Genomic DNA, 14,564 nt, shown 5'->3' with positions numbered 1-14,564 from the left:
GAATGTGTTGAGATGTGGATCATTTGCTGAATGTGTTCCTGGTGAATAAAAGTAGATGCGTTTAGGTTTTTATCTGTCTCAAACTGTCTCTTCTACTGATTTCAAATGGCCGGAAAAGGCCTTTTATTATTCCTTTGCCTCTGCTTTCATGAAAGAAAGTAAACAAGTTTGTTTCCCAGCCCATGTTGAATCATTTGTTGGGAAGAGGTAAGAGCAAACTGTTTCCAGCGCAAATCTGTACAGGTCCTTCGATTTATTTTGCCCTTCTTCAATCCAACCTTCCCCCTTTGTCTATTCAATTATAAGTGCTGTTCATATATTTGGCTGCACATCATATATTTTGACACTGAAAGATGGACTATAGAACCATAGAATCCCTTCAGTGCAGAAAGGGAGCCTCTGAAAGGAGCCCACCCTCTTAACCCCAACTAACAGCTACATCCCTAGAAACCAATTCAGCATGACTGAATTGAAAGGTCAGTCACGAGGTGACACAAGATCAAGGTGAGGGGAAGGAGGTTTCGAATCATAGAATGACTACAGTGCAGAAGGAAATCAAATCTGTATCAACCCTCCGAAAGAGAACCCTACCTGGGCCCAGGCCCCCATCCTATCTCCATAACCTCACCGAACCTACACATTTTTGTGGTCACTAATGGCAATTTATCATGGCCAATCCACCTAACCTGCACGTCTTTGGACTGTGGGAGGAAACCGGAGCACCCGGTGGAAACCCAGGCAGACACGGGAGAAAGTGCAGCCTCCACACAGTCACCCAAGGCTGGAATCGAACCCCAGTCCCTGGTGCTATGAGGCAACAGTGCTAACCACTGTGCCACCATGCCATCTGGTGCATTGTGTCCTGTTGAAAAATGCTACCTGGCCTGCTGCATGTTTCCACTTGTGTCTCAGACTTTCAACAGCTGCAGTATTTTGTTTCAACCCCAGTCTCAATTTTCCTTGACCCCAAAATTTAAACGTTTGCACGATCTGGCGCTGGCAGTGAGGCTTAATTAGAGGGCAGACATTAAGTCAGGGTGGCAAACGTTCAGACTTAATTCACTGTTACAACGTCTAGGAGATTAATGCAATAACATTATCTTTCTTCACACAGGAGGGAAACCCTGGTTTCACGACTTGGTATCTGAATGGATGAAGAATGAAGAAGCTCCAGAAATCTTCAGTTCGAAGCCAAACGTTGTAGAAACACAAACGGGGTGCAGAACTGGACGTGTGTGTGCGTGTTGGTGAAGCAGATTTTGGCCAGAGGACAGGGATTATGAACTCTTTGGAGTTTGCCAAGAAGCCAAGGATCATGCAAGGATGTTCCAAGCACGTGGATGGTTTTAGTGATACGTCGAGCGCTGGGAGCATTTTGGATGAGGCGGATAGAGAAGTGAGCCGGTTGACGGAGCGAGCTTTCAAGAGCTTGTGTGTGGCACAAGAGGGTATGTGTAATGATTTGGGTATGACCAGCTCTCCATCAGCTGCCAGTGGGAATCAGGCAAGTGAGCTCCCAGGTTCAGACAGGAGCAAGCGTTCTACAGGCCAGGTGAAAATCTCCTCGAATATAATCCAAAAGCAACCAAAAGAAGCACCTGAAACATTCCAGAAATTAATAGTGCAGTGTTCTGTCGAAGACGAGGACTCCAAAGGTCGCACAGGAAATGGCTTCCCAAGGGAAACCCTCGGGTCGAGTCAGAAATTAGGGAAGCAAAAGTCAAAGATTTCCTCGTTGATTGAAGCATTTGATCAAAGTGATGGGGGTGTCACGGGAGAACTGGTACTGAGTGCAAAGCAGGTGGGCAGCGGGCACTCTGGACTGCCAGAGGAGAGCGAAGTGCACAACATTACGCAGTGGGACTCGTCAGCTCTCGTCAACATGCACAAGGAGAAATCGAGCTTTTCTGCCGCTTGCCAGGAACATTATTGGCTCAACTGCAAGAAGCGGCTTCCACCGGCCAGGAGCAGCAAAACCAGTGTCTTGAGCTCCCCGAAAAGTACGCAGTACAGAAAGCAAGGCCGCCCCACTGACGCCACGGTTCTGAAACACCCTGCTCAAACGTCAGAGGACAGCCCCTCTAGGAAGGCCGGCCAGCTGAGGACACCGGATTCGAAGGGCAACTTCCTCCATAGCGAGAGCAGTGCGTTCAAATCCTGGCACGATCACAGCAGGTTTCTTTTTGAGGAAGGTGACCACGTCGAAAAGCTAAGCCTCAGCCTTCAACCCAGTGTGCAAGCGCGCAACCTGTGCGACGATGGTGCCCGTTGTCGACGGGCACATCCCCTTGTGCAGGCGAGGGTGCCCCCAAATGAAGCCAAAACCGACCTAACTCAGAAACCGGTGAACTGCTCACCCAGTGGCAGGGATTCGGATACTCGCTCATTCGTGCCTGAAGCAAATCAGTCTGGTGTCAAGGAAAGTGCGGGGCAGGGCAATAGTTTGCAGGACATTAAACCTGAAAAGGATCGTGGTGGTGGCACAATAGAAAATGAGGACGAGGGAAGGGGTTTCCAGCTGTGGAGAAGCTCGAGAAATCCTCAATTTAAAAAGCAAATCGATTCGGAGGTAGTGAGTGGGGAGGTTGTCCCCGCAGAGTGCCACCTTGCAGAGGTTTCAACATTGGCCGAACAACGGGCGCGAGGGGAGAGCCCGTCTTTCAGCATCTCGAAGCTCCTGACGCCAAACATTGGCCACAGTGCCAATGGGGCAGAGGTATCACCAGCCCAGCCAATGGCAGTGACACCTCCCCTCATTCAGCTTCCAGTGGTTCAGGGGGATGAAGGTAGAGGAGGAGGCGATTACAAATTGCGTGAGAGTTACAAATCCAAGGCTTCAAGCCTGCTCTATAACCTCAAAGATGTCAGGAAACGAGTGAAGTCCACCTACACCTCGTCCGTTACTCCACAGAGCCTGTCCGAGCAGAGCAAGAACAAGGAGTACATTTTCCAAAACATACATCAAACCAATGAAAGGACGTCTTCCGCCCCTTTAAGACTGGGCACCAGGGAAAACTACACGGGTGACTCCTGTGATCAGGAAAAACCCAACAAGGTGCCCAATGCCGTGAGTGCCACACCCACTGCCAGGTCTCTCAGTAAAGCTGAAACCATCCACAGAGCTGAGCCAGACACATGGAAGAACGATGACTATCTCAACGTAAGGTCGCCACAAACAGTTAAAGAAGCCGGGTCATATCCCTCTTGGAGAACGAGAAACGCGAGGCCCCGATCCGCCATGGTCGCCGCGGAGGTTCACGTGGAGAGAGGTCTGGACAGGAAGGTCGCCTGTCAGCTGAACAAACTTAGCAGCGAGGGAGGGGCAACGAATCAGAAAAGGTCAGCGTTGGCAAGAAATAGCCCAGAGGACGCAAAGGCGGTGCTGGAAAAAACAGAAGAGAGGCGAAATAGATCCCATCGGAGCAGGAAATCTGAATGTCCCTTGTTCAGCCAAGTGCACAAAGCTGGCTACCCCAATGAGAATCATTTCAGAATGCAAGACGGGCTGGCATCCCAGAGACCAGAAGAGACTTATCGGCCAATGTTGGAAGCGAATGTGCCAAGCAACGGGGCATCTTCCCATCCCGCTACACAGGACCTGAAGCTGTCCAACCACTCCTATTTTACCTTGGGAGGTGACCACTGTCAGGACACAGAACGTGTGATGGCTGACCACTCAACTGAGAGAAGCACTGGTGGCACGAGGAGCTCTTTAAGTGGCTGCCCCACAGCTGAGGTGTTGAAAGACATTGAAAAGTATGAGTTGCAGTATTATGCATTGAGTGACCCTGCCGCGAACTCGGAGGGGATGGATGAACATCAAAGCCGAACGCCAAGAGACTTAACAGGACGTAGAGCGAAAGGTGACAGCCCCTTGGACATGCTGGGCGAAGAAAAATTCTACAGCATTTTTTCAAAGCAAGAGATACATGGACAAGGAAATATCACAAACTCACCGAGGCCCACGTTGTTTAAAATCAAAGATAACATGTTGAAAATCTCCCCAGTAATGAAAAGTGCAAAGTCCACCATCCCCAAGCCAGCCCCTGGGGGTGTGGATGTGGATCTTAGGAAAGAAACGCCAGACATGTCTGTGTCAGAGGGAACCCCAGGATGTGACAAACTTGACTCTGAGGAGATGGGGGCGGGCAGGTCAGTGGCGATGAATCCCAGGCCAGACTCAACGTGCAGCGTAGATTCAAAGACGGCAGGAAAACCTCCCGTCGTCCCTCCAAAGTCTGAGAAAGCATTGCGCAGAGCCAAAAAATTAGCCACCAGGAAGAAAAGGACTGACGGCAAGCAGAAAAAGCAAGGCGGTGACGAGACAGAATCCGATCCTGTTCTCTCGAACACGCCAGAACCCCCCCCATGTGTCCCCGCGTCACAAACACCCATTGCTTGTTCTCCGGTACCTATGCTGCCAATGGATTCCTGTGTTATTCCAGCTGTGCCCAACATCATGGCATTAAATAGTACTCGGCCGCTCACATCTGTACACTCATTTCCATTAAGCCAGCGAAAACTGCTTCAAGATCCTGAATCTGGCCAGTACTTTTTTGTAGATATCCCCATCCAAGTGCAGACAAAGACACTGTACGATCCGGAAACCGACAAGTACTTTCAGGTGTCCATACCCTCAACAGGTCGAAATGCATCGCTCGATTTTTTTAATAATTCCTATGTGTTATATCCCGGCTTCCTATCCTTCCCTTTAACTTCAGTATCAGTTCTCAGGCCTCATTCTCACATGTCAGCACCTGCAATCCTACTGGATGTCCAAGAAAAAGAGGCCCCTTTAAACGAATGGACAAACACTGACTTGACATGCACAGGGGAACAAGGAAATGAACCATATATTGAGACACTTTTCGATCCTCAAAATGACACTCAGTGCAGTGCGGTGAGCAGTCAGTTGCAAACAGAAGGCCATAATTTGGAGTTAATTGTCATGGAGGATCTGGAAGATATTGCCAGCGAAAACAATTAGCGGAAGGTAATGCAGTTCCGTATGGAAGGAACCTCTCGGCATGTTAGAGAATATATCCATATCTGTAGAATACCTCAGAAACGACAGCTGGAGTGGCAAATACCTGTTACTGCTTTGCAAGATGGTTTATAACAATTCAGATGTTAAACTAGACATGGCATCAGAAATTGGAAACTCAAATAAAGACGCAAATGTATATAAAATATGACTCATTTCTGAATGATTAAGGAAGTGAGTTAACAGGTGCAAAAATGGGTGGCCATTGCCAATCGGATAACTAAAGCACACAACATCCCTCAAGCTTTAGAGGAATTTTGTATTCTGTGATTTCTTTCCATTATTTTACCTTTTTTTCTCAAGGTTCCAGTGTAGTGATTCTCTAACCGCGGCAAGCTCCAAATTGTGGCTTTGATGAGTTGACGATGGTCCCGGCTTTGGTAAAAGATGGCATTACTTTTCAAATTTGATTTATTTTCATTAAACGAGGAATGCCAGGCCGGTCGCCATGCTCTCGATTGCCAAGTGTTGGCACCATTCCAGAGCTCTTGCACCAATACTCGACGTGCGAAATTTCAGCACCTTCTCCAAAACATATCAATATCGGGTTACCAAATCACCCCCAATCAGAGCATCTTAAGTTGAAACACAACCTAAAATTGCTCAGAATTGTGCCAACTGAAATCCATGCAGGACTCCCTCGTAATCTTACTGGGAGCTAATTTATGCAACTCCCAATTGATCTAATTCTGGAGCTCCGCATTCTCACTCTGTAATGCACAACATTTGGGCAGCACGGTAGCATAGCGGTTAGCACAATTGCTTCACAGCTCCAGGGTCCCAGGTTCGATTCCCGGCTTGGGTCACTGTCTGTGCAGAGTCTGCACGTTCTCCCCGTGTCTGCGTGGGTTTCCTCCGGGTGCTCCGGTTTCCTCCCACAGTCCAAAGATGTACAGGTTAGGTGGATTGGCCATGCTAAATTGCCCTTAGTGTCCAAAATTGCCCTTAGTGTTGGGTGGGATTACTGGGTTATGGGGATAGGGTGGGGGTGTGGGCTTGGGTAGGGTGCTGTTTCCAAGAGCCAGTGCAGACTCGATGGGCCGAATGGCCGCCTACTGCACTGTAAATTCTATGATTCTATACACTACACTTTGAACGAGGTATGGTTTCATTCCATACGTTTTCAGAATGCAATTGCACCAAAAATAATAGTTCACATTTTAATTTCTCAGTTCATTTGGAGCATAGTCTGAATTCTAAAATAGTTGCTCTCCCTCTTCCAGGTAGATAGGGGGAGAGGCAGCAGAGGAGGAATGTACCATGTGATGAAGTGAAAAGAAATGAACTGAAAACCGCTCATTGTCACAAGTAGGCTTCAAATGAAGTTACTGTGAAAAGTGCCTCGTCGCCACATTACGGCGCCTGTCCGGGGTGGTTGGCACGGGAATTGAACCCGCGCTGCTGGCCTGCCTTGGTCTGCTTTAAAAGCCAGCTATTTAGCCCTGTGCTAAACCAGCTTCTGCAAAATTGATCCGTGAATGCCAATGAGGTCCCAGACTTGATCTCTGAGCTGAAGAATTATAAGAAGTTGCTTGCTGTCTCCCATTAAAATGTCACTTTCATACCACTGAAAGCACCCCATTGATCAGTTACAGTTTGCCTTTGATTCCAATTTAGGTGGTCCAGGCTCAATCTTACTCCCATTGAAGTTGGTTTGACTGCAATTATTTATTATTTTTATTTCTTTTGTAAATTTAGAGTATCCAATTTTTTTTCCAATTAAGGGACAATTTAGTGTGGCCAATCCACTTATCCTACACATCTTTTGGGTTGTGGGGGTGAGACCTACACAAACATGGGAAGAATGTGTAAACTCTACATGGACAGTCACCCAATGTCGGAAACAAACCCCGGTCCCTGGCGCTGTGAGGGAGCAGTGCTAACCCCTGTGCCACTGTCGAGTAGCTACTTTCTCTTTAATGCAGTGTGTCTGAATTTGAACAACATCTTTCTTGTACGTAGGAGCAGGAGTAGGGCCTATGGCCACCACTCATTCAATACAACCATGGCTCATTTTCTCTATCAACTCCACTTTCCCGCCCATTCCCCATATCCTTGAGAGATCTGTCCACCTCAACCTTGAATATACTCAGCGATGGAGAATCAGAAGCTTCCGGGATAGAGAATTCCAAAGGTTCACAACCCTCTGCATGAAGAAATTCCTTCTCATCTCGGTTCAAAGCGATCGAGATCCCTTATTCTGAGGCGGTGTCACCATTCTCTAGATATGCCAGGCAAGGGAAAACAACCTTTCAGTTTCTCCCCTCTGCCCCATGTAGCACCTTATTAAATGTCTACATATGCATCAACCATATTGCCTATATATCTATATATATATATATGTGCACTGTAAAAGATTTTCCAAACAAAATCAGTTGTTAGCCTAGTCTGAACTAGGTTTGAGTATATCTCCTCTTAAAAACAACTACATGTACATGCATTTGAGTGCATCTACTTTTTGCAAAAATAATGCGTGAAGGGAAGAATCTATAGAACTTTAGCTACATTGCTAAATGCTATCTAACTCAATTCTTACTCAAACATTATTTTAATGTTTAATAACTACATTGATCAGAGCAAAATTACTGACCTAGGCACTCCCGTTGGTGACAAATGTACTGTCAAGTTTTTGATTGATTTTGGAAACACCTCATGCCAGACATAGCGGTCTCCTACTGTGTTAATGTGGGTAATAAATGTTTTCTCTGATGCTGGAAGACTGGTATCGTGATTGTCTGACTGGACGAATTTTGGCTCATGTCCCAGTTTCAGATTGGATGTTTTTTCCTCTTCGAGGCACTGACCCTGATTGGATAGCTGCGGAAGTGGGCAATCGACTGCTACTGAGCCATTTTGCCATTTCTTCACACTTAGATGATGAGGTCGATCCTGACCTCATTAATCCACTTGTGTCTCCTCTCTCCCTTCCTGGCCCTGGGATCTCCGTCACTTATTGTTCATCCTTCTCCTTTCCGTTGCTCTCGTACTCAGCCTGACCTCTGCCTTGCTCTTCGCCTGGCACACAGGCCACTGCAGCCCAGCCCATGAGAAATGCTGTGAATATACCAACCATGGGCGGTAAGGTGACACAGTGGTTAGCACTGCTGCCTCACAGCGCCACGGACCTGGGATCGATTCTGACCTTGGGTGACTGTGTGGAGTTTGTATGTTCTCCCCGTGTCTGCACGGGTTTCCTCCGGGTGCTCCGGTTTCCTCCCACAGTCCAAAGATGTGCAGGTTAGGTGGATTCATAGAATTATAGAATCCCTACAGTGCCGAAGGAGGCCATTTGGCCCATTAGTCTACACCAATCCTTGGAAAGAGCACCCTATCTAGACCCACTCCCCTTCCCTATCCTTGTAACCCCATAACCCCACCTAATCTTCTAGCACTAAGAGTCAATTTAGAATGGCCAATCCACCTATCCTGTACATCTTTGGCCTGTGGCCTTCGGCCATTCTAAATTGCCCATTAGTGTACAAAGGTTAGCTAGGATTGGGGGGATGGGGGAGGGGGGGGTACTAGGCAGGGTACTCTTTTGAAGGGTCAGTGCAGATGCAATAGGCCGAAAGACCTGTAGGAACTGTAGGGATTCTATGATTGTCCAGACAGATGGCTAAGGGCCAATGGCTGAAAGGGGTAACTGGATGGTCGTGGATAGCAGTTTTACCATTTAAACGGGAACCTCTTTTGCTTTTTGCTTATATTAATGATTTGGTCAAGGCACAGAAGGAATAATATATTAATGAAATGTTGCATGTCAAAATGTGCGGAAGAATGCAAAGGTTTGCTGAATGCCATCGCTTGGATTTCTGAGTGGTAGTCACTTAGGGAGAAAAAATAGTGAAGCATCTAAATAAATGGAGGTATAATGACCAGAGACTGAGATCAATAAAAGGCTGCTAAGAAAGGTTATGGCGTTGACCAAACGAGATTCCAAATGAATACATAGATACATTGAATATAAAATCAAGGAAGCAATGATTGAATTTGCACAAGAACAGTTCGGCCACAGTGTAAAGATGTGAATATTGTGTTCCCAAGAGGGGTCAGCGATGAAGTATAGTTGCTCTCAACATCAACTCATCCTTCGATCAAATATGGACAAAATAGTCTTTGGGAAACTAAGGTTAATGGGGGCCATAGAGAAAGTCTTTCAGTGATGCATCAGACTGTTGTGGATGTCTGTGGCCATTTACCACAGCCTCAGTACATCTCTTGTTGCGTTTCTTGGGGTAGCATTCTAAGACTCAACCTCTTAAGTTGCATCACCAATGAATCTCACCATCATAAGGCTAGAGGGGGGGTTTTATAATGTTGAAAATTATTCAACCCCATTCACGAATCTTCCAATCAGGAGACAATTTAAATTGGATTGGATTGTTTATTGTCACCTGTACCGAGGTACAGTGAAAAATATTTTTCTGCGAGCAGCTCAAACCGATCATTAAGTACATGAAAAGAAAATAAAAGAAAAAGAAAATACATAATAGGGCAACACAAGGTACTAAGGAACACAATGTAAATCAGATCCTCCCAAACCACAAAGGGTGTAAATGCATGTGGAAGACCATTTACCTTCGACAGTTTCCTTATTCAATTTAATGAAGATCTTAGAAGCCTTCATTATATATAACTACCTCATGATTTACCAACATGGTATTCCCAAACCAAGCTCACTCTTCCCTGTAAACTATTTCAATATAATGTATTAAATGTGGTATTATTGATAACAAATCAAGTGATTATAAAACCAAAAGAGAAATTCAGGAAGTCATTTGGAAATCATCCCTAATGTGTTATGGAATTGTAGGGCTGATTGGCAACATTCAGATTGTGCATTGAGTATGCCCACACTGAGCAGGAAAAGCACTTTCAAACCAAAGCCTGCTTAGGTTTGAGCTCATTTGAATTAGGAATGGTTGACCACAACCTAATTATATAACGTTGGCCTGGATTATGCCTCCGGCCTGGGATTCGATCTCTGGGAAGCGAAGCAATCCAACAATGCTGCTGCTCATTAAAGGGAGAGTCTGACAACACCAGGTTAAAGTCGACAGGTTTGTTTCGAATAACTAGCTTTTGGAGCGCCACTCCTTCCTCAGGTGAATGAAGAGATGGGTTCCAGAAACACACACATAGACAAAGTCAATGATGCAACATGCATTCAAAGTATCGTGTTGAATCATTGACTTCGTCCATATATGTATTTCTGGAACCCATCTCTTCATTCACCTGAGGAAGGAGCTGTGCTCCGAAAGCTAGCGATTCGAAACAAACCTGTCGGACTTTAACCTGGTGTTGTTAGACTTCCTACTGTGCTCGCCCAAGTCCAATGCCGGCATCTCCACATTAAAGGGAGGTCATTTTTTTTGTATGTTAAGTGGATGACAGATGATCAGTGAATCCCTCGAAAGATACGGGGTGGCCTTCAGTAATACAGTTCTGCAGCTACTCCTCAACAGGTACTCGGGAATGCTTGGCGTGGTTAGCACGGAAAGGCACCCCCTCCCCAGGTGAGTCATTTGAACTGCATGTGATCCAAGTAACACATTGGATAAGAGTGGTGTTCCGCATTGAGAGAGATGAGAAAGCAACTTCCTATTCTCAAGATATCAGTCCATATAGGGTGGCCCAGCCACACAGGAAATCAACAAAGTACAAGTAGTTTCCTTTCACCTGTCACAATGCAACTAAGGCTGCTTGCAATTCATTTAAACAACCTCACAGGTCTTTTTCAGCTCCACACTGTGCAGAAAAGCAGCAAGCGGGATTGTTATAGTGCTATCCTCGATGGAAGTGAGCTCACACACGCGTCAATAAAATGCAGCTGCCTGACATTGCAGGACGGCCTGGGTTGGCACTTACATGTTTCTTTCAGACCTCCCAACATCTGACTAGTCCAGTTCTTGCAAGGTAGAAATGGGATAATCTGCATATGTGAGAACGATGGATTTTCTGAGGTGGATTTGAAGACATTGCACTGAAATTCCGAGGGCTTGAAACTAGAGCGGGAATAGGACAGGATAATCCTCTATATTATTCTATAGAAGGGATCTTGTCCATGAAGAGGAGGATCAACACTGACCATTTCTCTGGCCACCCTGTCAACAGACTTCATCTTCCAAAATGGGGCGAAGACCACCATTTCTGGAACAATCAACTCTCAAAATAGACATGTGTGATGGTAATTTAACTCAGATCCTCTCAAACCACAAAAGTTTTGTAAATGCACGTGGAAGATCATTTATCTTGGACATTTGCCCTTATGGTTATGGGCCAGGGTTTAGAGAACCCCAAAGTGTATCATGGAGTTCACCTGACCCACAACTTTTAATAGATTGTGGTATGGGGAGCACACGGCCCACTCTACAGGTGTGGTACAGCAGAGATGGAAAAATATTTTTTAAAGCAAAACAATGTTTATTCTATAAACTCAAGTTAACCTTTTTAAAACATACAGTGAACATCTTAGCAACCATCAATTCAAATACAACCCCCAAAGAATACAACACTAAGTAATCCTTAAGCTGTCCTTTTAACATCCATAAGACATTAAAAAAACACCTTTTAACACAGAGATCAGGTTTAAATTCACTACTGAGAGCAGTTACCTCTTTGAAAACCCTGAATGAACATTCATAAGCTTGCAGAGATTCACACACATCCTGCCGTGATTGCAGCTTCTCCAAAACTAAAATGAAACCAAACCCACCCTGCAGCAAAGAGCCTAAAGCGAAAGTAAAAAGCTGACAGACAGCCCAGCTTCGCCCACTCTCTGACATCACTGCAGTAATAAACACCCATGTCTTAAAGGTACACCCACTACAGATACTTATATACGCACCCATTTATAAACAACAATTTCTTAAAGATACTCACATGGCATTATTCAATTTAATGAAGATCTTAGAAGTCTTTGGTGCATGACCAAAAGAAATGAGCTTGCACCAACAGAATGTCTCTTGCAGCCTCCGAATACAACAGAATGTATTTGATAGTCAATGAACTACTTTTTGAGATGCAACTCATGGTGTTATGTAAGGCACAACACGCGCATAGAGATATATGACCTGCTAATCTGTTTTGGTGGTGTAGGATGATGCCTAAGTATTGGCTAGGATGCCAAGAGAACATTCCTGCTCTTCATTAAACAGTACCGCAGGCTGATAGGCATTGACCAGAAGAAACAGTCATCAGTTTATTATCTGATTAATGCCACCTCTAACAATGCAGCACTTCTTCCTCAGCCCTCACACTTAACAAAGACCCGAGGTTGCAAGGTGCACCATTGCTACAGAGAAAACTTATTTCCTGAATGAATTCAGCAATATTTTCCAGAAGAATGCTGTACACCGAGTGGCCACGTGGACGCTGGGAAGACGGCAGTATAGAAAGGGTCACACATCGGGAATAATGGAGTTCTCGCCCGGAGAGCAGATAGACACAGGGCATGTAGGAGCTGCACAGTGTTAAAAATAAGCCGCTACGGGGGCAGCATGGTTGCGCAGTGGTTAGCACTGCTGCTTCACAACATCGAGGTCCCAGGTTCGATCCCAGCTCTGGGTCACTATCCATGTGGAATTTGCAGTCTCCCTTTGCATGGGTTTCGCCCCCACAACCCAAAGATGTGCAGGCTAGCTGGATTGGCCACACTAAATTGCCCCTTAATTGGAAAAAATGAATGGGGTACTCTAAATTAATTTTTTTTTAAATAAGCCCCTATTGTTATTAGTCCTTGGTCACCAATCATTGGAACCCAATACTTCTACAAATACTTAATAATAATACAAATCTTTATTAGTGTCACAAGTAGACTTACATTAAACCTGCAATGAAGTTACTGTGAAAATCCCCTAGTCGCCACACTCCAACGCCTGTTCGGGTACACTGAGGGAGAATTCAGAATGTCCAATTCGCCTGACAGCATGTCTTTCGGGACTTGTGGGAGGAAAGCGGAGAACATGCAGGAAACCCACGCACACACGGTTATGTTACCACAGATGATCCTGGACTGTCACGATTTTAATAACTAATAGTCTTCATTTTATGTATTATTGTATTGTGTTGTTAGTTATAAATGGTGAATTTAATTCATTTGAGCTATAAACATCAGTTAATGTTTGAGCTTGGAGTTGTGTCTATCTGGTTAAGGGGTAAATCCTGGATCCCAAGCAGTAGAACTCCATTTATTAGCCCCTCTGCATCTCCGCCTCCTTTGAGACTTAAACCTATCTCCTTAACCACGTTTTTTGACAATCTTCCCAATATTTCCTTCCCTTGTTTTATAACATGTTTATCAAAGTATTTTTCATGATAAACAAAATAATATAAACAATTAATTCAAGTTACAATGACAAAGAACATGGTAAATAATCAAAAGTACTCATTAATTAATCCCGCCAACGTTAAACAAAACCCCTTAACATTAGACGGTAACTAATTCTTTAAGAAAGGAAATGAATGGCTGCCATTTTAGGTGGCACCCTCCTGCCGACCCTCTAATGGCGCACTTAACATTCTCCAAATGTAAGAACAACATGAGGTCACCCAATCAAGCCGAGGCACAGGTCGGATAGATGACCTCTACCCAAACAGAACTCATCTCTGGGCTATTAACGAGGCAAAGGCGAGGACATCCACCTTCACCCCCGTCTGCAGTTCCGGCGATTACGACACCCCGAAAAAAGACACCGGCAGATATGGTTCCAGATCAGCATTAAGTATCTTTGATACAATGCGAAAAAAAGAGACCAAAAAGCTGACTAACTTGGGACCCTTTTTATTTAATAAAATTGCCCTACACCGAGTCTAACCATAAAAGCCTGAATGATAAACATGTCCCACCAACCCCTTCTGCAACCTTGTCCGGTCTCTGAGTCACAAACGAGTCTCTTGCAAAAACACGGCATTTAAACTTTTAAGGTGAGCAAATACCCTCAAATGTTTCACTGGGCCATCCAACCCCCTGGCCTTCCAACCGAATTGGGGACCTCCGATGCGCCCCCCCCCCCCCCCCCCCCCCCAACCCCCCACCCAGCCTCAATCCCACAGTTTGGATATTTTGCCTCCTGGAGCGATTCGCCAAATCATTCACTTTGTCCTTCAGCGCTTTATTCGCATCGGTCATCAGTGACATCTCTGTTTCCAGAGAGGCAATTTTGTCGCTTTGCCTTGAAAGAGCCACCTCCACGCTCTGTATCTTGTCGCCAAGTGTGTTTACAGTTTCCCTGATCTTCTCCAACGCCAAACGAATGGGAGCTAAGGCCTCTTCCATCGATTTGCGGAGGTCCCCGGCTACAACCCACCAGTGTTTATCACAGACGCTGCCTCCGCCATCTTTCCCACCGACGAGCCCCGAGAAGCCTCCAATTCAGTCAACAAACCTCTACTTCCAGGCTTGTTCCCCTGAGAGCTTTCTAGGCATTTCGCCAATGTAGGCACCTTATTCCATTAAACAAGCGGGTTTTTAAATTTAAAAAAGCCCTGAAACTGAGCGAAAAGGGCTAAACAAACCCTA

At 45.5% G+C, this 14,564-nt stretch overlaps 1 protein-coding gene across 6 annotated transcripts in view; it reads left to right on the top strand.

Moving 5' to 3' along the window:
* LOC119956143 (cardiac-enriched FHL2-interacting protein) overlaps positions 1 to 14,564 on the top strand; it is a 141,189-nt gene that overhangs the window by 90,036 nt on the left and 36,589 nt on the right. For 5 of the 6 annotated variants that reach the window (XM_038783054.1, XM_038783053.1, XM_038783052.1 and 2 more), the window contains exon 4: positions 1,115 to 5,190. The exons of the other annotated variant lie outside the window; for it this stretch is intronic. In XM_038783054.1, the coding sequence (XP_038638982.1) occupies positions 1,280 to 4,987 (3,708 nt within the window). In that variant the 5' untranslated portion in view covers positions 1,115 to 1,279 and the 3' untranslated portion in view covers positions 4,988 to 5,190. Of the gene's footprint in view, positions 1 to 1,114; positions 5,191 to 14,564 lie in introns of those variants that run through there. 6 annotated transcript variants of the gene reach the window in all.

This window comes from Scyliorhinus canicula, chromosome 22 (genome assembly GCF_902713615.1).
Source record: "Scyliorhinus canicula chromosome 22, sScyCan1.1, whole genome shotgun sequence".
NCBI classification, from domain to species: Eukaryota; Metazoa; Chordata; class Chondrichthyes; order Carcharhiniformes; family Scyliorhinidae; genus Scyliorhinus; species Scyliorhinus canicula.
Note: the sequence above shows the minus strand (reverse complement) of the source record. Positions and strands in the feature narration are given on the sequence as shown.